This window comes from Pelophylax lessonae (genome assembly GCF_965119305.1).
Source record: "Pelophylax lessonae genome assembly, chromosome: 12".
NCBI classification, from domain to species: domain Eukaryota; kingdom Metazoa; phylum Chordata; class Amphibia; order Anura; family Ranidae; genus Pelophylax; species Pelophylax lessonae.
Genome location: NC_138779.1, coordinates 75,449,444 through 75,475,071, shown reverse-complemented (window position 1 = coordinate 75,475,071; position 25,628 = coordinate 75,449,444). Strand labels below are relative to the sequence as shown.

General features: G+C 45.6%; 1 protein-coding gene across 1 annotated transcript in view; it reads right to left on the bottom strand.

Moving 5' to 3' along the window:
- The window catches only part of NOC2L (NOC2 like nucleolar associated transcriptional repressor), a 262,749-nt gene that overhangs the window by 7,613 nt on the left and 229,508 nt on the right, over positions 1 to 25,628 (bottom strand). The window contains exon 17 of the mRNA XM_082274336.1: positions 21,913 to 22,048. Within this exon, the coding sequence (XP_082130462.1) occupies positions 21,913 to 22,048 (136 nt within the window). The remainder of the gene's footprint in view (positions 1 to 21,912; positions 22,049 to 25,628) is intronic.

Here is a 25,628-nt window from a genome sequence, read left to right as displayed (position 1 = left end):
CGGTGTGCTCCGGCACAGATCTGTCACAGGCAACCTTCCAGCTAAATGTCCTTACTACTAGCGGGGAAAGATGTATTGCGTTAGTGAGTCACGTATGGCTCTAGGCTTCATATGTGAACCAAGTGATTGGAATTATAAGCAACCTGTCTCTCCACATCACATCTGTATTATGAAAGTCACAAAGTAAAAAATAAGCAATCTAAAAAAATGTATTAAAATATTATTTCTTTACAATTATTTTTATATTAAGTAGTGTACAATCTGCAGCAGATTGTTTCATTTCAGCACACAACTTTTGGTGCTTTTGTTTTCGGTACTAACAATATGACCTAATCTAGAACAAAAACTTTAGGGTTACATGCATTCACCAGATTCCAGTGGAAAGCATCGGTGTATGCTAGTGGCTGTAATGACCGCAGTCAGCTGGGTCCAGGCTCGGACAACGGCCCATAACCACAGCTAATGGTTCTGTGTGTGGCTACATGCAAACAGCAGCCTTCGCTGTCAGCCCTCTATTCGTTTAAATAGGTTGAGTGGCTGCTGACAATCACATGCCCCTGGTCATTCGAGCCGCTGGAATCCTATGGCTGCATATAACCGGTCGTGTGAAAACAGCCTTATTGGACATTTCTATCACAATAATATTTTTACCAATCTGTGATAGTATTTATAGGCATGAAACTATAGCATTTATTGTCAAAATAATATAAAATGTCACCCACGGCTTAAAAGGTGAACTCCAGGCAAGCCTCTAAATACAAGACAAAAACCACAAGGGAGCAGGTTTGCCGGCCAAAGAATTTGAATTTCTATCTATCCACATCTGAAATTTACACAGCTCTATCACACAATGCAGCCCTGTCTGGCAGTGCAAGAGACCTGATTTTTTTCTGTTGCGGTTTGGTAACATGTAATTTTTTTCCCCCACCTTGTGATTTGAACGTGAAAGGAAAAACAGTAGAATGATGAACACATCTTGCTGTGACTTTGCTCTCTCCTCCTATCAGCATGCTCTTTGTACTGCAGTAAAACAGACTGATTACTTGTGTTGGTTCCCCCTCTCAGTCTGAGTGCTGCTGTATGTGGGATTGCAAGAGGCCAATACAGTGCTAGGGCAAATCCCTCCTTTGCATTTAAAAGCATTCAAAACACCAAGTTTGGCTGTTTTGAATACTGTCCTTTTTTTAAAATCTGGCGCCGGCAGCAAGAAACTGAAGTGATGCCATGACATCGCTTCCTGATAGACCTGATAAAAGCCGATTCCGGCTTTGATGGGATCTTTGGCCAGCTGGCGGACGTGCCGGCTGGTCACTCAGGTCTCCTGGGCGGGACGGGAGACATGGGCAACCAGCGGAAGGCGACCGTCCCCTCCCTCTGCTCGAAATAACAGCCGAGCTGCTGATTAACCACATCGGTTGTTATTACAAGAAAGCCAACCTGTCGGCTCTAAAAAGCGGTACTGTGGTGATTCCTCTAGCTGCAGGCATCACCCCGGCACAACCCCTTGAAGCCAAGGCCACATATTTGTGTTCCGTCGGCGGGAAGGGGTTTAATGAACACAGAGCTGAATTAAAGTGGGTCTTATATACCTGCCTGGAGTTCAGCATTGAAGTGACACTAAATGATAGCTTTATTCTCCAAATTTTTCCACACACATTCACCACCCAATGGTCTTGTAACTATTTTTCATCAAATGGTTGCTTACAGTATTTTTCTACCTCCTTGTAATGTTCTCCCTCACGATCACCCAAACTTTACCTTTTTTCCCCCTCACTTCCCTTCGTTTGGAACGAATAATGTTAAATGTACTAGCAGATTTAAATACCTTATACTTATGCCAAATGCCAGTGGACACTTTATATGGAATTACAGAAAACTTTTTTTCCCTTTTGGGATAAAGGTTTTGCATGAATAAATAAAATCTAAATGTAACCACTTAAGGACCAGGCCCATTTCTGACACTTGTATACAATTTACAATCAGTATTTTTTGCTAGAAAATTACTTAAATCCCACAAACATTATATATATTTTTCTAGCAAAGACTCTGGAGAATAAAATGGCGGTTATTGCAATATTTTCTGTCACGCAGCAGTCTTTCAAACACAATTGTTTTGGAAGAAATACATTTCACTGCATTTAAAAAAAAAAAAAAAAGAAACCCAAAAGTTAGCCAATTTTTTTCTAGAATGTGAAAGATAATGTTACTCCGGGTAAATTGATACCAAACATGTCATGCTTCAAAATTGCGCACGCGCGTGGAATGGCGACAAACAATGGTACATAAAAATTTTCATAGGCAATGCTTTAACCACTTGCCTAACGTAGATCTACGTCGGCATTGAGCCCCTCACAGGCAAAGCGACGTAGGTCTACGTCGCTAGCCTGTGAGGCTCTGGGGAGCGAGCGCGCGCAGCCGGAGGCGCGCTCCAGCTCCCGCTCACGGACCCCCCCGCGCGTGTGACCGGTGGACCTGATGTCCGCCGGGCACTCACGATCGTCCGTTAAAGCGGGAGAAAGGCAGGCGGCTAATGTAAACACAGCCGTCTGTCATTCTCCCCTGTGTAAGAATGAAGTTCATACGGTTCTAGTATGTAGGACCGTTGATATCTGTTCTTACACAAGTAGCCACATCCAATCACAGTTAGAAACACGCCCCCAGGGACACACTTAACCCCTCCCTCTCAAATAAAGTTAACCTCTTCCCTCACAGTGTCATTTTTACAGTAACAGTGCATATGTATAGCACTGATTACTGTAGTAATCTCACTGGTAACCCCAAAAGTGTAAAAAAATGTCAGTCAAGGGTCCGATCTGTCCGCCGCAATGTTGCAGTCCCGCAGGGAAAAAAAAAAAAAAAAAAAATCGCAGATCGCCGCCATTACTCGTTAAAAAAAAAAAAAAAAAAGACAAAAATCTTTCCCTTAGTTAGTAAACGCAATAACTTTTGTGCAAACCAATCAAAATACGCTTTTTGCTGATTTTTTTACCAAACATATGTAGCTTAAAACAAATTGGCCTAAAATGTTAAAAAAGTTTGATTTTTACATTTTTTTGGGGGGGAATTTCATATAAAAAAATGTGAAAAATAGTGTTACTTTTACAAAATTGACGCTCTTTATTTGTTTATAGCGCATGATCAAAAAATCGCACAGGTGATCAAATACCACCAAAAGAAAGCTCTGTTTGTGGGAAAAAAAGGATGTGAAATTTGTTTAGGTACAGTGTCGCACGACCGCGCAATTGTCTGTTAAAGCAACGCAGTGCCGAATCGCAAAATAGGCCCTGGTCAGGAAGGGGGTAAAATCTTCCGCGGCTTAAGTGGTTAAACATTTCTACAGGTTAGTAGTTTAGATTTACAGAGGAAGTCTAGGGCTAGAATTATTGCTCTCGCTCTAACGATCGCGGCGATACCTCACGTGTGGTTTGAACACCGTTTGCATATGTGGGCGCGACTTGCACCTCTCCCTTGGCGAATCTAACACTTGGGCAACTTTTTTGAGAAAGAGGACCGCCAGCCCAGTAAAAAAATTACCAGGCTTATGGCAGCTATCTGCTGCCATAACTCCAGTATTTAACATCAAAGTAGCGATGTATAACTGTGGCGGGTGGTCCGGAAGTGGTTAATCACCCCTGCCAGTGTTAAAGGGGTTGTTAAGCCACTTTCTTTTTTTTAGATCCCTCTATTAGATAAAATGAAGCTCCCCAATGTAATTTATAAAAATATGCTGTATATTACCTTATTTAGGAGCGCCTCTCGTCGCTCACGTGACTGCCAGCTGGTCTCCTCTCCCGATCTCGGATATCTGCAGGGGGAGGTGCTGAGTATCCCAAAATGACATAAATCTTTCCCCTAGTTTGTAGATGTGATAACTTTTGCGCAAACCAATCATTATACACTATTGGGATTTTTTTTTTACCAAAAATATGTAGCAGAATACATATTGGCCTAAAATTATGAAAACAAAAAATGTGATTTTTGACTTACCGTAAAATCCATTTCTCTGATGTTCATTGACGAACAGCTCCTGATCTTCTTAAAGCGGAGTTCCGGGCACGAAAACTTTTTTTCAGTGAACATACCCCCGGGACAGTCAGGGCTAGTACATTCCACAATGGCTAGCCTCTGATCTGTCCCGGTTCGCACTTACCTACAAGAAGAAATACTCACTTTTAAAATTTCTTCTCCAGCGTTGCCATCTCTGTTGTGGGCAGCTGAAGCCAGTGCGATCCTCTTCTGCGTCCTCTTCCGCGTCTTCTTGTCCCAGAATGCGCCTGCACCGGCCCCTCTCGTCACTTCCGGTGCGGCGCCGCATTCCTCCACAGACCGAGCCACTAGGGGAGCCGCATTCAAAGAGGCATCGCAGATAAACAGCAGCCCCTGGACCACCTTGTCCGCCAGCTCAGCAAAGACAAGGGGGAGCTGTTCTTCCTCCAGGTCACAGCGTAAAAGCTTAGCCCACTAAGTCAAGAGCTTGCAACACCAGGGCAATGGTGAATATCGGCCTTAGTGCCGAACCAGCCAGAGTGTACATATTGCGGGCCACAGCCTCTGCCTTCCTGTCAGCCGGGTCCTTAAAGGCCGGGGGAACTCCTCACTCGGAATCATGATTGCCTTGTTCAATCTGGAAACCGGAGGTTCTACTACCGGTGGAACAGTCCACTTTTTAAGAAGGTACTCCTCATAGGGGTATCGCCAAGCAAATCGCTTCGGGACCTCAAGGGGACGCTTTGATCATCCCCACTCTTTAGCGACAATTCTGTCAAAACAGGCGGGGAAAGGAAACACCTTTACTGCTCTGGATGTCTTGCGAGTCCCAAAGAGAACCTGCGCCTCCATCGCAGCTGCAGTTGCGTCCTCCATTTTAAGGTCTCACACACAGATACAATCAGTGCTTCCACCAGCACCTTCTCGTGCGCCGTTGCAAATGTGGAGGAATCATCCTCACTATCTGAGGATTCCGGGCGCATGGTTGCAGACTCAGCAGGGTGCAACGTCCACGGCAGCTAAATCAGATTCAGGATCTGATGAGACAGGGGAAGGCGGGGGCACTTTTTGCTAGCCCGTCACCAGAAAGCCCCCTCCACCCAGGACACACAGGACTCCAGGACCGCTGCCAGTGTATCGATAGATGGATTGGACCTGGAGGGCCCCGCAGCCACAGAGATGGGATCAGGTGGGGAGATGTGCTCCAAAGACTCCATGAGTCACCAGGGGGACCCCACAAAAAGTGTAACACATTGCAAAGGGACAACCCCCACAGCGCTGGCAGCACCACCTGGTTGCCAGGCACAAAGCACCAAGCAATCCCCAGCAGAGAGGGAAGAGGACCCCACCAGACTCACCACCCAGCAGAAACAGGCACCTGCAGCCACCAGGATAATCTGCACTCCATCAGGTGATCATGAAGTGAAAAGATCTAGGAGTCAGAACCAGGGGATGAGGAGGGGCTTCCACCGCCAAAATCGCCACCCACAGGGCTCCACAGTCATGACCGCCACAATTTTCAATGGTAAACCACTGCAAAATGGCCGCCGGACTACACAACCATGGCAGATGTGCATTAAGCACACAGGCTACAGCAAAATGGCGGCACCAAGAGGCTTCCAGGGGACCAGGCAGGAACCCCCCACCAGGTTCAACCTCTCGCACAGTCGATTGTCCGGTTGCCAGCGGCGCACACCCCGCCCCTATTGCCAGCATAGTGCCCTGCCCCCACCCCAGACGTGGACAAGACCACTCACACAGCCCCAGCATAAGTGGAGGGGGGGTAGGATGGGGGGACAGATGAAGGCGGCTGCCTGACGGGACAGAGGGGAATCCCGGGGGCCCACGTCCACCCCAAAATCCTCCAGGGGGAGAGGGGGCTAGCTACTTACCATACCAGGAACCAGGCAGGCATCGCTCCAGACAGAACCCCTCGCCATCGGAAAGGGGGGCTGTGAGCCAGGAGGAACTCTGCGACTCTGGCCGAGACACATTTGTATGCATAAAGCGCTTAACTCGCGGTTCAGCCCTGTCCAGTGGGGCTATGTCGCGGCCAACCTAGTATGGAGCGGAGGTCTGCGTGCACCCACTGGCCAGACAAAAGTGACCATTGGATCTAGATTATCCAGCCTGTCTCCCAGTCCGGCAGTTGATTGTAGATCTCTTCCGTCCGGTGGGACGGGAGCCCCGAGCGAAGCCATGGAAGGTGGCGGAAGGGGGGGGGGGGGAACGTCCCCTCCCGCCCCCCGGGTAACGATCGAGCGGCTCCCGAGCCGCATTGGTCGTTACCGACGGAAAGCCGACCGTCGGCTTCAAACTACGGTACCGGGATGATGCCTCTAGCTAGAGGCATCATCGGTATAACCCCTTAAAGTCAGCCGACGTAGGTCTACGTGGCTAGACGTTAAGTGGTTAACAGGGAAAGGAGAAACTGGACCCTTAATTGAATAGGCCTGAATCACCGTCTCTCTGATCCATCTGGAAATGGTCGCAGCAGATGCAGCCAACCCTTTTAGAGGTCCATTGGTGAGTATAAATAGCGAGTCTGACTTAGGAAAAGACTATGTAGCTGCCAGGTACACCCTGATTGCCTGAACAACATCCAGGGAATGCAAAGCAATTTCCTTAGGATGTTTTGGCCTGGGACATAGGGAAGGCAACACAATGTCTCCATTCAAATGGAAATCGGAGATGAGCTTTGGAAGGAACGACGGACAAGGACGAAAAACCACCTCATCTCTGTGAACCACCAGGTAAGGTGGACAACAAGACAAAAGACGTCAGCTCCGACATCCTGCACGCAGACGTAATAGCCAACAAAAAGGCCACCTTCTGGGACAACATAAACAGTGGAACCTCCCAAAGACTTTAAAAGGGAGGCTTCTGAAGAACAGAGAGCACCAAATTGAGATCCCACGGAGGCAACGAAGACCGCACTGGAGGAGCCAAGTGTCGGATAAAGGAGCGCACCAAGGAATGTGTGGCCAATGAATGTTGAAAGAAAAATGCCAAGGTCGAAACCTGGCCCTTGATTGTACTCAAGGCCAGGCGCTGCTAAACCCCTCGTTGGAGGGAAGCCAAGATCCGAGCCACCAAAAAGGAGCGAGGGATAACCCCAAGAGACTCACACCACGCAATGTAATTCTTTCAAGTAAGATGGTAGATCTTCCTAGAGGTAGAGTTTCTAGCTTTTAACAGCGTAGGAGTCACCGATTCAGACAAACCTCTATACTTCAGCCCCTGGCTTTCAACAGTCAAGCTGTTAAAACCAGCGACTGTAAAGCAGGATGGAAGATTAGCCCTTGGGACAGCAGATCTTCCCTGAGAGAAAGAGCATCGTCGACCAGCCATACCAGATCGGCATACCAAGACCAGCGAGGCCAGTCTGGAGCCACTAGAATGACCGTAATCCCTTCAGCCTTGATGCTGCACAGGAGTCTTGGCAGCAGTTTTAGAGTTGGAAAGACTCAGAGGAGCCACTAATGTGTCTGTGGCTTCAGTCAAAGGATCCAGAGACCGTGTCACAAACCTCTGAACCTTCCATGGAAAGTGTACAGCAGAGAGGACTGGAACAATCGTTCTGCCCACCTTAGAATGCCGGCTACTTCCCGAGCAGCCAGGACACTGCTTGTGCCCCCTTGACATAGGCCACGGCCGTGGCATTGTCCGATTTAACTCGTAACGGACACCCCTGAAGACAAATTGTCCATTGATCCAGACAAAGTCTCATCGCTCTAAGTTCCAGTACATTGTTTGGCAGTCTGGACTCTTCCAAAATCCAGACCCTCTGAGCACAATCTGTGGCGAGGACACCTCCCCACCCGGACAGACTGGTATCCGTAGTGACAGCGGTTCAGTATAGGGGGAGAAATTTTTCCCTGTCGAAATGCCGGAGACCTAAGCCACCTCCTCTAGAGACTGTAGATTCTTCTCCCATCTTTTTGCCGAGATCCCATGTAGAACTGTGCAAACGGAACCCCCTTGAAGGTAGACACCAACAGGTCCAGCACCCTCATGCAAGCCCAGAGGGATGACCATCTGCTGGACAACAGAAGCTGATGGACTTTTTCCAGAGGAAGAAACACTCTGGCTTAGGCCGAGTCCAGAGTCAGACCCAGATAGTCCAGTTTTGTGGACAGAACCAGAGCAGACTTCTGAAGGTTCAGAATACAACCAAACTCCCTCAGAGTAATCTCCAAGTTCTCCATCAGAGTAGTCGGAGACTCCGCTCACAGAAGATCATCCAGGTACCCCAGTATTGCGATCCCCCACTGATGCAACAATGCTAGCACCGGGCCAACAGTTTTGTGAAGACCCGATGAGTGGAGGCGAAACCGAAGGGTAGCTCTACAAACTGATAATGCTCCTTGCCCACAGCAAAGCGGAGGGGGCGCTGGTGACTGGCACATATTGGAATGTAAAGGTAGGCGTCCTTGATGCCGATAGGGGAAAGAAAATCCCCCTGATGTAGGGACGCCACTATCGTGCACAAGGACACTATTCGGAAATTCTGTACCCGCACAAGGCAGTTTAGCGCCTTGAGGTCCAGAATTGGATGCACCTTGCCTACCTTCCTGGGAACCGTAAGGAGATGAATAAAAACCCCTGAGAACTTTCCCAAGTCGGAACCGGAACAATCACCCCATGAAGTAACAAGTCTTGCACTGTCCCAAAGAAACCCTATAAGCGATCTGGAACAAGCGCAGGTTGGAAGAGAAGAACCTTTCCGGAGAATAAGACCGAAACTCGATCTTGTAGCTGGACCGAACGACTTTGTGGACCCTCTTGTCCCGTACCAGGGAGGTCCACGGCATCAGAAACCAGCTAAGATGTCCCCCCACCCCAGATATGGATGAGAGCGCCCCTTCATGCAGAGGAAGCCATGTCTGCAGGCCTGGAAGAGCCCACTCGTGACTTGCCAGACCAGGTCCTCTTGGAACCCCCAGTGGAGGCCCTGAGGGGCTTAGATCCCTTGTCTTGAGACCCTGAGGGACGAACAGGCCTCTTATGAGCCAAGAAGAATGGCCCACGTCTACGACCAAGCTCCTTGCCCTTGGTAGCCTGCGGAAGAAGAGTACTCTCCCCCCCCCCCCCCCCCCGTGGGACTCTTAATGAGGTCATCCAAGGAAGCTCCAAACAGGCGATCCCTTACAATCAAATAAGGCCTTTTTAGAAGTCTGGTCGCAGACCAGCATTTCAGACAGATAATAGGCTGAAGGACCACTGCCGATACAGACAGCCTAGAAATCAAAAGGAGCTGCATCAAAGAGGCATCACATATAAACTGTAGCACCTGGTCCAACTGATTTGCCAGCTCCGCAAAGGCAGGGGGAAGCAGTTTCCCCTCCCAGGTCCCGGCGTAAAAGTTTAGCCCACTATGTCAGAGTTTACGACACCAGGGCAATAGCAGGTACCGGCCTAAGTGCCGAATCAGCCACAGTGAACAGCATTACCCAACTGCCAAGAAAATAAGGAGCTGTGTCCGTCAATGAACGAAAGAGAAAAAGGACATACATTTTTTTTGGGTAGCTTTGCACGAGTGTGCAATTGTCAGTTAAATTAACGCGTGGCCGTATAGCAAAAATAAGCCTGGTCATTAAGGGGGTAAAACCTTCCATTCCAGAAGTGGGTAAAGGAACAGGATCTAATTTTTTTTTTTTTTTTTTAGGGTAACACACTAAGTGGTTTGTCTCATCCATGTAAACTATAAATGCTCTGCTGGACAGCCAATGCTTTTAGAAAAACAACAGACTTAGGCCATTCATACACAGTTCAAAACTCTGCCGGTTCAGCAGGGACCGGGGAGCTGCACACTGGAGGGGTGATGCATAAAAGGTTAAATAAAAAAAACAAAAAAAAACCTTCAGGCTTTAGAAACATTTTACCTATGCTACTTTATCAGAAAAACAAACTTTGGCTTTGAATAGAATTTACAGTCAAACAGTACTAAAAGAACAATGATCCACCCTGGGGAGAAAATAACTCATGGACAACCCCTATATCTGTAAAAACATGCAATAAACACAACCCAACACTTGCAATGCTGAGCACTGCTGTAGCCTGTGCTTCTGTGTGAAGCTCACCTTCTAGGCATTGAAAACGTATGTGTAATAAACAAACTCATCATCTTTGCAGCTTGCTCTGGCCAAGCCTTATTCAGACACATGCTTTAAATTACAACTCATCCCCCAGAGGAGCCATAAGCTACAAAGGGAAGGTCCACCTGTGGTCAGAGAGGCCTGCGTGAGACCCACGGACTGAATTAGTAACAGATTTTTGGCAAGCAGGCAGAGGTTGACGTGCATAGGGGGGCTGATTTTTAGTCGTCAGAGGTCCCAGTTATGTATTTATCCAACCAGATGGGAGAAGGAAACAACCCCCACCCTAATCCATGGAGAAAAACCTGTAGGCAGCTTAACTCTTTTCTCAGGGAACACTAAGCTCACCCTTCAAAGTGGCATAACTGTGGGGGCCATTTAGCAGGAATGCCAAATCTGAGCGGTACAGGAAAGGGTTTTACGGATGAGCCCCTACCCACTGAGTGTAGACAAGTGGTGTAAAACAGTGGTCCTCAAGGCCCACTAACAGGCCAGATTTTAAGTATTACCTTGGGGAAATGAAGACTAGAATACTGCAATCACTGAGCAGCAAATGAGATCACCTGTGATGTAATTTAGTTATCTTGCAAACCTGGCCTGTTAGTGGCCCCCGAGGACCGGAGTTAAGGACCACTGGTCTAAAAGGACAAATGATAAGGGCAGAAGGAGATAAGGGCAGAGGAATATACAATTTTTGTACTCACCGTAAAAAAACTTTTCTAGGGAGTCCTGTGAAGGACAAAGGAAATCTTAAACCTTAAGGTTATAATGCCGCCTACAGAAGAATCTGACATTGGCAAACAAAAAAAACTATAGAACAGCCCAGGGCAACCCTTCCCACTTCCAACATGATCATAAACAAAAGAGTGAGATCTGTGTCCCTCAATGGACTCTACGAAAAAGATTTTACAGTAAGTATAAATAACCTATTTTCTCGAACAACTATTGAGGGACACAGGAAGTCTTAATATGGTTGTAAAGTCAGAAGGTTTTATTTCCTAATACATTCTATGCATGAAGATAAAAACGTTCTGTGTACAGCAGCCCCCTAATACTTACCTGAGATCCCTTTCTGTCCAGCGATGTCCATGAGTGACTTAGCCATTCGAGATTCTCTCTCCTGATTGGCTGAGACACGGCAGTGGAGCCATTGGCTGCCGCTACTGTCAAAGTCAGCTAGCCAATCAGGAGAGAGGGGGTGGGCCCGGGCCGGGCTTCTGTATCTGAATGGACACAGGAAGCTGTGACTCAGCTTGGCTGCCCCCCATAGCAAGCTGCTTGCTGTGGGGGCACTGAACAGGAGAGAGGGGCCAGGAGTTCCAGCAAGGCACCCAAGAAGTGGAGGTTCCAGGCTGCTTTGTGCAAATCAGTTGCAACAGGTTTGTTATTTTTATAAGAAAAAAAAAAACTAGACATTACAATCGCTTTAAGCCTTCAAGATGTCAACTGAGGGGTAGGAATGCATGCAGCTCAAAGCATTGCGTAAGAACCTACACCTGAGGCTTCTGAGAAGGTTACAACATCCACCTGGTAAAACGTGCGTGCAAACAGAAGACCAGCCTTGCAAATCTAGGAAACAAATGCTTGATGAAAAAAACCCCAAGGTAGAGCGAGCCTTAGCGGGGAACAGTGGAACCCAATCCTTGTGACCTTAAGCTTGTAGGATGGCCTATCTGGCCCACTTAGAGATGGTTGAACCAGAAGCTGGTGCACCCTTAGGCTTCATGTACACAGGACGTTTGAAAACCTCTCCTGAACGCTGGAACTTGACAGCTAGTAACCGACAGATTGCAATGTTTATATGCCGCGTTTATGCGTGTTTTAGTGATGTTTGCGTTTAGAAGCGTTTTTACATTGTAAAATGGTCAAAAATGTATCCCCATTGAAAACACCTATAAACAAAACGCTTATAAACGAGAGATAGTGCGTTTAGACGCGTTTACATGCTGTTACAAGCATTTGCGTTTCAAATGCTGATAAACTTCCATCTAAAAGCATTTTTTTTGCTTTAAAAAAAATGCCACTAAACTCAACTGCCTCTAAACGACTTTAAACCTCTCAGTGTACATGGACAGATAGGAAAACATACAGGAGAGCGTACATGAGGCCTTATAAGGTCCCATTAGGGATCACAAAAAGGGAATACCTCTCTGTGAAAGAATAGACTCAAAATCCACACCATATCCTGAGCAAGCAGGGGAATTTTCCTTTTGGTGAACTAAAGCCAGATCGAGGGAAGGAAGGACAATATCGTAGTTGAGATGAGGAGCAAAAACTATTTAACGCAAGAAGGAAGTTCAGGGTCTCGACACCAACTTGTCCCGATGCAAAACCAAAAAGGGTTCCTTGCAGAATAAGGCTCTTTGTTCAGACACTCGACAAGGTGATAGTTAAAGGAAAACACCACCTTGTAAATGAGACTACAGACAAGAATGTCTGTAACTGGTTCAAACGCTGGTTTCCGAAGCACATAGAGAATAGGAGGCCAATAGTCTGGTACAGAATAGAAAGGGCTGAAACTTGACCCATGATAGCGCTGAGAGAGCCAGACGCTAGTCCCAACCCAGCTGTGGGGAAAAAAAATACATTTTCCATGGAGAAATTAAAAAGCATTTGGTTCACAACAATTGGAGTATGCCTTTTATGTCCATGTCCTTGCAAGAAGTAGATGTTCTAGATTTTAGCACTGTAGGAATTACAGACTCAGATGTCCCTGTCCCTCAGGTCAATTTTTACACTGTCCAAAAGAGCCTATGCTGACTATCCCCTCAACAGTAGGTTGTCTAAATATTCCACAATTAGGATGCAAGGAGAATACAGCATGGCTAGTTTAAGAGCCAGCACCCTTTGTGAACACCAAAGGTGCAGATGAAAGGCTGAAAGCCAGGGCCACAAACTGGTAGTCCAGTGCCCCACAGAAAAGTGTAGGAATCCTTGATACAATGGCAAGATGGACATATGAAGGTAAATATCCCTGATGTTCCCAGAAGTCAGTTAAAAAAACTAAAGACATTTCTTAAAGCATACGCTTACCTTAGGGATATGTTACACCCATATATAGGGGGTAACATTTAACACATTCCAGCTCCTGCTCCCCTTCCCCTGTGACATCAGGTGGTGGATCCTCCCCCATGCAGCCACTGTCACATGTAAAATCAGTATGGCTGTGTGGGGCCCTGTCCACACAGAGGCGTGATTCATTTCCAGGGATCTGTGAATGGGAAAACTATAAGTGCCATCTACCACTGTGGCTGATGGACTTGTAGTTCTCAATGAACTATAAATGGATTGATCAGCGCGTGCTCCTAGTCCATTTACTCTTCCTCCAACTTTCAAACTGAAAGCTCATACAGGGGTACGGGCAGAAAGTTGTAGAGAGAATGTGCATGAGCCTGACAAAGCACACGCAATCCACTGATCATGAGTGCAATGTATTGCAGGCTCCTGTAGGGGAAAAAAATGCTGTGATCATGCTGCGCTCCCCTGAAGACATAAAACCGGTCAGACGAGCTTATCTGTGATGTCATTGCGTATGCTGGACACTGCAGCGGTGCCATGTTTTTTGTGTAATGTCTGTCTATGTCTCACTTTGTGAGAATAACCATTGATTAAAAATCTATGCAATCTGTGATCTTGGTCATGGAGTTTTTGTGTTTCTTTTGGTGATTTCACTGCAGTTTTTGTGAACTTGCTGGAGCCATTACATTAGACCAGCTAGTGACTACTAGAGGTGGATCCTTGATGCAAGATTGCCCCCAGGTTGTTGCCGTTTGGATCTCTTCCTGGTAGATAGACCTCCTACAACTCAGAGATACGATCATTCTGGTAAGGAGTGCTTCTACAGGTGGTGGGATATTTCAAATATTTCCTGGTGGAATTTATGTTTGCAGAACTTGTTAAAAAAGGTGATGAACTTTGGAATTTTTTTTCTTTCTTAATTCTATTTTTTTGTGTATTCATTGAACATTGCACTTTATCTATTTCACTTTATGAGCACATTAATGTATATGAATTTTGGTGATGAATTAGGGAAATATTGTATGCATTTTTGCATTTAAAGAGACAGTACACAGTTTGCATTTTCTCATCTTGGAAGATGCACCCATTTGATGAATTGATCATATAGTTATTGATTCAATGATGTATTTTTGATATTTATGCACTTTATGATATAAAGAGACAGTGCTCCGACTTCCCGACTATTTTCCAGGGGGGGGGGGGGGGGGATTCACTTTTTTTCCCCTTTCAAAAATGTGCATTTATTATTTTTTTTCCTAAAAGGTGAACTTAATAGCCTTTAAAGTGGCTGTAAAGCCTAGAGGTGTTTTACCTTATTGCATTCTCTACATTAAGGTAAAAGAAAAAAAAAAAAAAACGCTCATGTTTTGTTCCCTCTCAAGCCCCCCTAAATACTTACGTGAGCCCGTTTTCAGTCCATCACTGTGCCCAAGAGCAGCACAGCTGCCATCTCTCTACATTGGCTCCCACTGCCATCAATTGCAGCCTGTGAGGAGAAAGCTGGGGCTGGCCTGAGCCCTGCTGTGTCGAGCCCGCAGGTGTGCCACCATTGGAAGCGGATTCCTATGGTGGCACACCAAGAAGAGAGAGATCCAGGAGTGCTAGCAGGGGACCCGAGAAGAAGATGATCGAGGCTACTTTGTGCAAAACCATTGCACATAGCAGATAAATATAAACTTATTTGTAATGCTTTTTTTTTTTTTTTAATTTAGCCTTTATACAGTCACTTTAACAGAGAAAGAGGACTATGCAGTGTGTTCATCAGGCTTCTTCCACTGGGGAAAACCAGTGGTTTTGCCAGCTGTAGCATCCTTGATGTTTTTAGGAGCTCCAGAGAAACATTTCAGGAGGTCTGAAGAGTAACTGGTCCTCTAAGGCCATACAGATCTAATGTTTTCTTACATTGGTTGAAATGGAGTTGATATAATTTGCTGATTTTGTTTTAGAAGTTATGTACCTATAAAACCTCAATAGAAGTCACCATATGCTTATTCTCTTATCGTTGATTAATTTATGTAGGGGATGTTGGTACAGGCTGAAAGCAGTGCTATATTCTTGGCCTAGGCCAACAAGGCCCAGGCCTAGGGCGGCACTTTGGGGGGGGCAGCAAAAAAGATGCACCCCACAGAGAAGAAAAAAAAAAAACAGCCTCCTTCCGCCTCCCGCACAAAAAAGGGTCCCCCCGCCGGCTTGCGCTACACTTTTAGTATAGTGCCAGTCTTATGGGGCGAATTGGGCCGGAGGGCAAAGTCCCGAAGGCAAATCAGTCTGGCACCCTAATAAAGCGGTCACACTGCTACCTGCCAGTATGATAATACCGGCCGGTCAGAACATTCGGACAGACCGCAGGCCACCGACTATACTTCTTTCAACTGGCCCGACGGCCGCCAATGCTAATAAGTGTGGCACTGCAGCCTAATGCTCCGCCTACCCTCCCCCACCCCCAGGTATGGCAGGCATAATGTCAATAATATAATTTAATTTCTTTAAAAATCCTTGTCCTTGAGCGAGCATATTGAATTGCATCATATACATTGAATTGCATCATATACAATTAAGACTTTTAATTCTATACGATTTCATTAATATTTTGGACTTGCTCACCTCATATCTGCTATCGTAATATGTCACTGGATTTGTAAGATTACTCCAATCTTATAAGATATTTGGACTTGTGTTCGCTGCCACTGATTATTTCACTTATTTATACAATGACCAAGGACTTCCTATTCTTTATACAAATAAGTGAAATAATCCTATGATTACAATCAGTGGCAGCAAACACAAGTCAACAAATCTTGAAAGAAAGGAGTAATCTTACTAATCCAGTGACATAAGGCTGCACTGATATGCTGCACTGATGGGCACTAATATGCTGCTCTATGGCCACTGATGAGGCGGCAATGGTGGGTATTGATAAGGAGCCAGATGGAGAACCCCCTGCACAAAGGTGTGAACCAAGGAATTAATGGCAAACGGGCGTTGGAAACAAATTGACGAAGCTGAAGTCTGACCCTTGATGGTTCCCAGGGCCAAACGCTGATCTACACCTCTTTGTAGAAACTCCAGCAGACGTGACACAGAAAAGGAACGGAGGGAAACCCCCAGAGATTCACACCAATTAATGTACGCCTTCCAAACGCAATAAATCTTTCTAGAAGCAGATATTCTAGCTTTTAACAGAGTAGGAATTATCGAGTCAGGCAACCCTCTGTCCTTCAGTACATGGCTTTCAATAGCCAAGCCGTTAAAGCCAGTGACCGTAAAGCAGGATGGAAGATTGGTCCCTGAGACAAAAGATCTTCTCTGAGAGGGAGTCGCCAAGGGGCATCGGCTACCATTCTTACCAGACCGTAGAGGCCAGTCTGGGGCCACCAGAATGACTGGAATCCCTTCTGCCTCGATTCTGCGCAGAAGTCTCGGCAGAATCTGTAGCAGAGGAAAGGCATATATTAGACGATACTGACCCTAAGGGGCCACCAGAGCGTCTGCGGCGCCTGCCAGAGGATCCTGAATATTCAGCATCCAGCCGAACTCTTGCAGAGTTCGCACAATGATGTCCAAACCGGTCTGTTGGACAGACAGGAACTGCTCGCAGAAGGAGATCATCCAGGTACCCCAGTACCGCAATCCCCCTCTGCCTGAGCATGGCTAACACCAGGGCCAACACTTTTGTGAACACCAGAGGAGCTGAGGCGAAACCCAAGGGTAACGCCACAAATTGATAGTGCTCCTCCCCTACGGCAAAGTGAAGAAACGCTGGTGCCCGACATATGTTGGGATCTGAAGGTAATCGTCCTTGATATCGATAGAAACCAGAAAATCCCCTTGAGGAAGGGATGCCACTACTGTGCAAAAAGACTTCACTCTGAATTTCTGAACCCTCACAAAGTGGTTTAGAGCCTTGGGGTCCAAGATTGGACGGACCTTGCCTTCCTTCATGGGAACAGTTGAAAGGTTTGACTAAAACCCCTGAAGACAATCAGACTCGGTACAATGACTCCTTGTGAGAGGAAATCTTGAATCGCCCGAGAAGGCCCTGTAGCTGATCTGGGGACAGGCGTAGCTTGGAAAAAAAAAAAAAAAAGAACCTTGCCGGAGGCAAGGACCGAAGCTTGATCTTGTTAACTGGACCGGATCAACTTGTGGACCCATTTATTTTGAATGAAGGAGGTCCACGGGTCAGGAAAGAAGTCCCCCCCACCCCGTGTACGAGTGAGGGTGCCCCTTCGGACAGAAGAGGACTTGTCTGCGGGGCCAGCGGAGCTGGCTTTTGATTTACTAACCCAGGGTCTCTTGGAATCTCCCGAGAATGTACAGGGGATTTTAAACCCTTGTCCTGTGACTCTGCGGGACAAAAAGGGCTGCTTGTGGGCCGAGAAGACAGGCCCACATTTGCGGCGAGGCTCTCTGCTTTTAGTAACATGTGGAAGCAGGGTGCTCTTACCTCCCGTGAGACTTTTAATGATCTCTTCCATAGGAACTCCAAACAAGCGGTCCCCCACAAAGGGGAGATCCGTCAGCACCTTTTTGGAGGCCTGGTCCGCACACCAGTATTTCAGCCAAATCATGCAGCGAAGTCGCTACTTTCCAAAACAAAAAAGAAAAAAAACCTTGTTGATTTAGGCTTATTTCGGTGCTTTAGGACCTGGACCACTTGCCATCATCAGGTACAAAATTCACAAATTTACCAAAATATCCTCCAGGATAATTTCAGGGTGGCTGTTCTCCAGCTGAAGCTTAGTTTAATATGGGCGATGTAGCAGGACAGTGACCCTGGGCATCCAAGTAAATTCATCACAGACTGGCTTCAGAAAAATAAAATGCGCCTTTTGGAGGGGCCCAGTCAGAGCTCAGACCTTAACCATAGAGATATTTTAGAATGGCCTCAAGAGAGCCGTTCACATCAGAAACTCTACAAATGTGTCTGAGCTGAAGCAGTTTTGTAACAAGGAATGGTCGAAAATTCCCATTGAACGTTTTGCAGGTCTTATCCAGAGCAGCCAAAAGAGCTTGCTTTAAGTCCTTACTGCCAAAGGAGTTTCAAACAGCTACTAACTCAAAGGGTTCACTTACTTTTTCCTCCAGCACTGTTAATGGGTGTGCTCAAAAAAGACACAAGAAATTAGAATTGCCTGTGTTACCAGCCCAAAGCAGAACTTCACTGAACACGGGAAGTTTTGCACTTCCTCTGCCATATTTTGAATTTTTATTATTTGGACTAGATCTCCAGAAAAGCAACAGTAATTTTTCAAACATGGCAACAAGAATAGTTTTTTTCTGGTTAGGTTGTCCCAATGCGACACGCCCCTTACATTTACATGATCATGAGCTCAGATGCCACTGTAGTACCTGCTCCTGAAGGCATTCTGGAAGAATTTTGAACTTTCTACAATAATTTTTATTCCTCCTCTCTCCTCCAGACCTTGGTACCACTAACCTGCACACTGTTCTTGATCCTGTAGCACTAGATTGGCTATTGACCTATTAGTGAAACATTTCTCTGCCGAGGTCCTCTGTAATTTACTCATTCCCTAATGGGAAAGCTCCAGGTCCAGATGGAATTTTTTTTAGAACACACGCAGGGGCCTTGGATCCCAAATTGGCATCCTTATACACTCACCGTTTGGCAGATGACTCTTTCTCGCTGCATGCAGGAAGCACATATTATTCTTATTCAAAAACCCCCTAGGGATCCCAAATTATGCGCAATTTATAGACCCATCACCCATTTAAACTGTGACTTAAAAATCCTAACTAAGCTGCTTATCAATCGATTTCGTCAAGTCATCTGTAGCCTTACTGACTCAGATCAAACAGGCTTCATGTCTCATAATGCCACAGATATTAATATCCGCAGACTATTTATGAATATAAAAGCACAGAATGCCAACTGGGACAGCAGAGTTGTCGCCTCCCTTAATATCGAGAAAGCATTTGATGTGATTGATTGGCCTCATGTCTGGGAGGTTTTGAGAAGGATAACTCTCTCTTGGATTCATACAGTGGCGGCCAGTGCGTTGGGGGCACAGTGGCAGCCGCTTCCGAGACCCGCTTCCTGATTGGCCGAAAGGCAAAACCATGCCATTGGCCGAGGAGGAGGGGGGAGGACTCGAGGAGACGCCGGGGGACTGAGGAGAAGTTGCAGGTAAGTGCACTGGTCTCGGGGGGGGGGGGGGGGGCACACTGATCTCTGCATTGAATTGGGGCACACTGATCTCTGCATTGAATTGGGGCACACTGATCTCTGCATTGAATTGGGGCACACTGATCTCTGCATTGAAGGCGGCACACTGATCTCTGCATTGAAGGCGGCACACTGATCTCTGCATCCCCCCTCAGCCCCACTAATACTTACCTGAGGTCCCTCTAGCTCCAGCGATGTTGTAGGAATGTCTTGGCCGCCCAGGACTCCCCTCCTCATTGGCTGAGACAGTAGTGCGACCCCACTGGATCCTGCTGCTATCAAAGTCAGTCAGCCAATGAGGATAGAAACGGGGTGGAACCGTCCGAAGCTCCGTGTCTGCATGGACACAGGGAGCTGTGACTTGGCTCGGGTGCCCCCATAGCAAGCTGATTGCTGTGGGGGCATCCAACAGGAGGGAGGGGCCAGGAGAGCCAAAGAGGGACCCGAGAAGAGGAGGATCTGGGCTGCTCTGTGCAAATCCACTGCAACAGAGTAGGTAAATATAAAATGTTTGTTATTTTTAATTAAAAAACAAGACTTCACAATCCCTTTAAGATAAAAAGCCTTCTGTGCGCTGCAACCCCCCTTATACTTACCTGAGCCCCATCTCCATCCAGCGATGTGCACAATGTCTTAGCCATCTGGGACTCTCCCTCCTGATTGTCTGGGACACAGGAGTGGTGTCATTGGCTCCTGCTGCTTTTAATCAAAGTCAGTTAGCCAATCAGGAGGGAGAAGGGGCAGGGCAGGGCAGGGCTGAACCGTGGCTCCGTGTCTGAATGAACACACAGAGCTGCGGCTCAGCTTGGGTGCCCCCATAGACAGCTGCTTGCTGTGGGGGCACTCGACAGGAGGGAGAGGCCAAGAGAGCCAGAAAGGGACCCGAAAAGAGGAGGATCTGGGCTGCTCTGTGCAAAACCAATTGCATAGAGCAGGTAAGTATACCAGGTTTATTTTTAAAGAAAAAAAATGAGACTTTAGTATTACTTTAAGTTGTTGAAACAACCTTTGAATAAGAGAAGTAAACATGTAACTGTAAGCTGCACCGCCAAGCTGATGCTTTAATCAGGGTTCAGTAGAGCCCCTAGCTAAGTTACCTATAAGCACTGTGCTCACTGGTGACTTAATTGCTTTTGCGATTTGGGTCCAAATGCCGAGGAAGACTGCAATAATAAGCATTAAAGAATATGCAGCCCAAACTGTTTTTCTTTAAGGCTAATTAAAGACTCATCAACCCCAAATAGCGAGGACAGACTGTTGCAGCAATTACCAGCAGGTTTTAGAAAACTGGCAAAATGTTTTCGTATTTCATTGACCCTGCCAAAAAAAAGTGTTTTCCCATTAATATTGCATATGGAGGGAAAAACACAACTTTCTTACACAATGCAAAAATGAAAAAATGTGATTTGTTTTTTTTTTAGCTGCATCTCTGCAGTGGTTAAGTGTTACACAATTGCCTTAAAACCTATAAACTAACCAGAATATGCAAAGGATAACAAGAGCCATGCAAACTAAATTAGCTTGATGCTTCTCCCAGATTCTACCACCACCCCTAGAAGGGACTTGAAAATCTGGATTTAAACCATTTTTGAGGTTGTACAGCCACAATTCAGAGTCAAGGGCTACTGGTTTTGCGCAGTTCTCTACTTCTTCAGAGACTACGAATCTTTGCATTAAAGTGTCATATCAGAAGTCAGGAATGCCGCAGGGGTCAAGTTAAAGGACTGTCAATGAAAAAAAAAAAAAAACACACTGATTGCAGGACCACAGATTTCATTGCCCCCTTTATGCATGAATGTTGGGTTGTTCTGATCAAGCAAAGCTTTTGCACATTCTAATAGTGAAGGAGCTTGCCTGCCCTCTTCCTATTAACATTGGCTAGTGAAGCAACTTATTACACTACAAAAGGCCCTGTTGTTCTAACAAAACAGGACTTCCAGATATGGGGGAGTATGCATATTCTTGAGCATCCAGATGCCGTCACAACTGCATAGGCCCCATCACTTAGTTGAACTCCTGCAGCAGAAAGCGAGTGTGGATAGGGGAGTATACCTTGCTGGCATTGTAAGCTTTTAGGAGAGAATGTCACATTGACCTGAATTGGCAAGATGAAATCCTCTTAAAAGAGAAGTTCACTATTGGGGAAAAAAAATAAATGCACATATTTTTGCAGGAAAAATCGTTAATTTATTATTTTTTGCCCCAGGAGCCTTACACATATGATCAATGGATCGTGGGTGCAATTTCAGGCTCCTGCAGACACATTCTGCAAGCTAGCTGCAATGAACTATAAGGGCGCTCACCAGGCAAGGTGGCAAACAGAACTTGAAGTTTCTTCATTCAGATTGCTGTGAATGAATGATGCAGCTGTGCGTAGCAGCGTCAATTTTTATCGTGTGAGCGGGTGCAGAAAAAAAAAACCTGCAGTCATGGGGGGAGGGGGAAATGGGGGCAGGAGCCAGAGTATGTTGCACATTAAATATTGTTTTGATGTGTAAAATGCTCCAAAAGTGAACAGAGCCTTCAATGAAACATGTTTATACATACACATGAATGGGCTGCAAGGATATTACCCAACACTGGAGGGACCGTAGCAAAGGCAGACCTAAAGAAATAAATTACCTTTTTTTAGTGACAAGCCACCATTGCCACCCTCTGAATCACTGTCAGAGTCAAATAGGTCTTTGAATTCTTTTTTATCCTCCTCCTTCTTTTCCAATTTCTTCCTCTTTATTTCAGGCAGATTTAAATCTTCCATCTAATTAGGAAAAAAAAATAACTATCAGGGAAACCGGTACCAAAAGATGAAGTTCACAAAAAAGACTTAACTTGTATAGGTTTAAAATGTAATTTGCAGAAAACCCATAACATCCAACATTAATCAGCATGGATGGAGATAGATTACTGAAACACAACTCTGATTCCTAGCTGAGGATTACTGCACGTTGCACTGCATTCTAGGTCTTGTTAAAGAGAGCCTGTCACAAAATAGAAATGACAGCGCCAGTCCCTTGTAAGAAAAGAAGTATCCTCAGCTATCCAGTGGCACTTGTATCCTATTTTCTCCTCTGTTCCAGCCCTGTAAGCCTTAAACTGTGTCTTCAGCATTTACCACTTCCGGGAGTGTCAGATGGTTGAGTCTCCTGCCACATGTCGCAGTTCCATCCTCTGACTCCTTTGTCACTATAGGACTCAGTAGTAAGATACAACACCCATTTTCTTACAGGGTTCTGCCATTTTCATTTCTTTAGATCTAACAGACTCTTAGAAAATTATATTACGTAGAAGCAAGAAGGGGTATATGCGTAGTATTCAGTTATGAAAACATATAATAATGTCAGCCTGCTCACAGGCAATAAATCGGCATCAATCTGCTTTATTAAGCAGGCACATGACACAGGAAGCGCTAAAGCCGAAGGAAATAGTGAAGCAATCCTACTGGCTATGCAATGGTAGAGGTGCGTCAATCACAAGACACGTTGAACAGAATTACAAACATTTTGGCAGGTAAAAACCATTCACACACATGTATTTCAATTGCATATAACCCGTTTGACTGGAGTTGTGCTTTAAGGCAAAGTAGAGGGTTGAAAATGAAAATGGCAGACATGAAAATCACCTACAAAGATATAACCATTGATCCCATCCAGCTAGATGTTCCGGGTGCAGAAAGCTAGTCTTAGAATTGGATTATGTAATCTCTAAAACACAATGTGAGATTCATCAGTGGCGGCCCCCTCTCCCTTGTCAGATCATTCCTACCCCTCGTTAATAACCAGACGATAATGAGATAACAGGAAGCTCACAAGAGACTCCCAAGCCAGCATCTTTTATTTCCTCTCTTTTATTTTATTTTTTTTCTATTATTGAAGTAGCTGAGCCCTCTGCTCGTTAATCTGCTGCTCCTAATGAAGGAGCTAACGACTGCTGCCACCCTTCCACAGCGGCATCATTAGAGGCTGTTAGAAGCTCCAGGAAAAATGCTTAGCGCTGTAATTATTAGCACTGATGAGAGCCGAAAGCTCTCACACACACTCACCTACGCACAGACGTGTACAGACACAGCAGACAGCTATCACATTTACCTACAGCAGCCTGACTTATGCTTATGTAGACATGCAGATCTACAGGAAACGGGTGAATTGCCCCCAATATAAGCAGGAGTTTGTGCTCCCAACGTGTTTTCATGGCTCACAACTTTGTACCGCTTGTCGAGTAGTGACATCACATTGACAGTGACAGAAAAGAAGTTGTGAACCCTTTTAAAATGTCAACAAATCTCAAAAAATAAAAAATAAAAATGAGAAAAACAGCTAGAGCGTGACTCAATGTCTATGCCGTGAAGGCAGTAAATAACTACATTAAAATGCAAATTATTTATCATTATGATTTGTCTTGCTAGGCATACATACTAAACTGTCTTCTGATGTCATGAAATGCATCAACAAATACATCCACCTCTATCTCACTAAATATATACCCGCTTTATGTGATGCAAAGGGCACACATATCTAAGCACAGAAAATGGTAAGGTTTATGATTAATGCCTGTAATATACATTCACACTGTGAAACCCCACAGGTCCTCCTGGAAATATTTTGAATGCAATAACGTGAGCGTCTGGACAAATTTAAACGTCCTAATCCAACTTTCTGGCAGTTCAACCAGTATATTTCAATATTTGCAATGAGAGCAATATGCATGTAATCCAGGGATTTAACCACCTCTCGCCCACCATACAGTAAAATGACTGGCGCAAAGGTGGCTCTCTCGTTCTGGGACGACGACGTCATATGACGTCCCACTCTCAGTGCGCTTGTGCGGCTCATCCCCCATCTCTGTAAGGCCCCTTTCACACACGCTGTCCGTTTTTCATCCATCCGTTGACGGATGAAAAACGGACATCAATGCATCTCTATGTAAAAACAGATGACAACGGATGAAAGAAGGATAACAACTGACGAAAAACGGATGACAACTGACGTTGTGTGAAAGGGGCCTAAAGAGTCAATGATGAGGCTCTTTACCCATGTGATCAGCTGTATTCAATCACAGCTGATCACATGTAAACAAGGAAATGCCTGTTATCAGCTTTTCTATCCTAATGCCTCGTACACACACAACGATTGTTGGCCGTGAATTTTCGGCCAACGGCCGATTGTCGGCTTGTTAGTATGATGCTTCCAACAACCGACTGCGACTTTTCGGCCAAACAAAATCTGGTGTGCATGCTATAAAACTTTTGTTGGCCGTCAACAGAACGGCCGATTGTTCGTCAGTCAGTACAGATTTCGGCTGACAAAAATCAGATGAGCAAGACTGGGCATGCTCAGAGAAGAAAAAACACACGGAAAGTAAACCAACACATGACATCACTTCTGAAGTTGGTTGTTGTTTGCCGAGAAAATTCGTGTGCAGTCTAGAGCACATTTCAACCAACACAACAACACTGGACAAAAGACGGCCGATCGGTCGGCCGATAATCAGTGCGTGTGTACGAGGCATTACACTGACAGTTTGAAAGGAGAGATGATTATCGGCATTCCCTAACAGGGGAGACTTGCACAGATAATCAGAGAACTGATCATCAGCGCAGCCCCAACAGTGCCAACCAGTGACGCCAGTCAGTGCCAACCAGTGATGCCAGTCAGCGCCCAGCAGTGACGCCAGTCAGTGCCAACCAGTGACGCCAGTCAGTGCCAACCAGTGACGCCAGTCAGCGCCCAGCAGTGACGCCAGTCAGCGCCCAGCAGTGACGCCATTCAGCGCTGTCTTTCAACGCACATCAGTGCCACCTATAAGTGCTCATCATCGTTGCATATTAGTTTCCGCCTATCAGTGAAGAAGAAAAACGTCCATAATTTTAGAAACTTTCTAACAGAAACTAAGAAAAACTTTTTTTTTTTCTTTAATTTTCTGCCTTTTTTTTTTTTAAGATAAAAATAAAAAACCCCAGTGATGATTAAATACCACTAAAAGAAAGATCTGTCTAAAAAAAATGATAAAAATTGCATTTGGGTACAGTGCTGCATGACCGCACAATTGTCAAAGTGTGAAAGTACTGAAAGATGAAAATTGGCCTGGGCAGGAAGAGGGGTAACTGCGGTATTAAACCAAAAAGAACACATTATAATGTAGCTTACCAGATTACATAGATTACTTCTTTTATGCAATGGCTGCAGTCGTTTTCTTTTTTAGGCTTTCTTTTCTTTATTTTCATCTGGTGATCTATTGAGTAAGTCTGTTTTTCAACAGAGCAAGCTGTTCTACAAATGTAGCAGTTAAGACCTTGGTTCACACCAGTGCAGCTTTAAAATTATGCTGCTTCAGCGAGATTC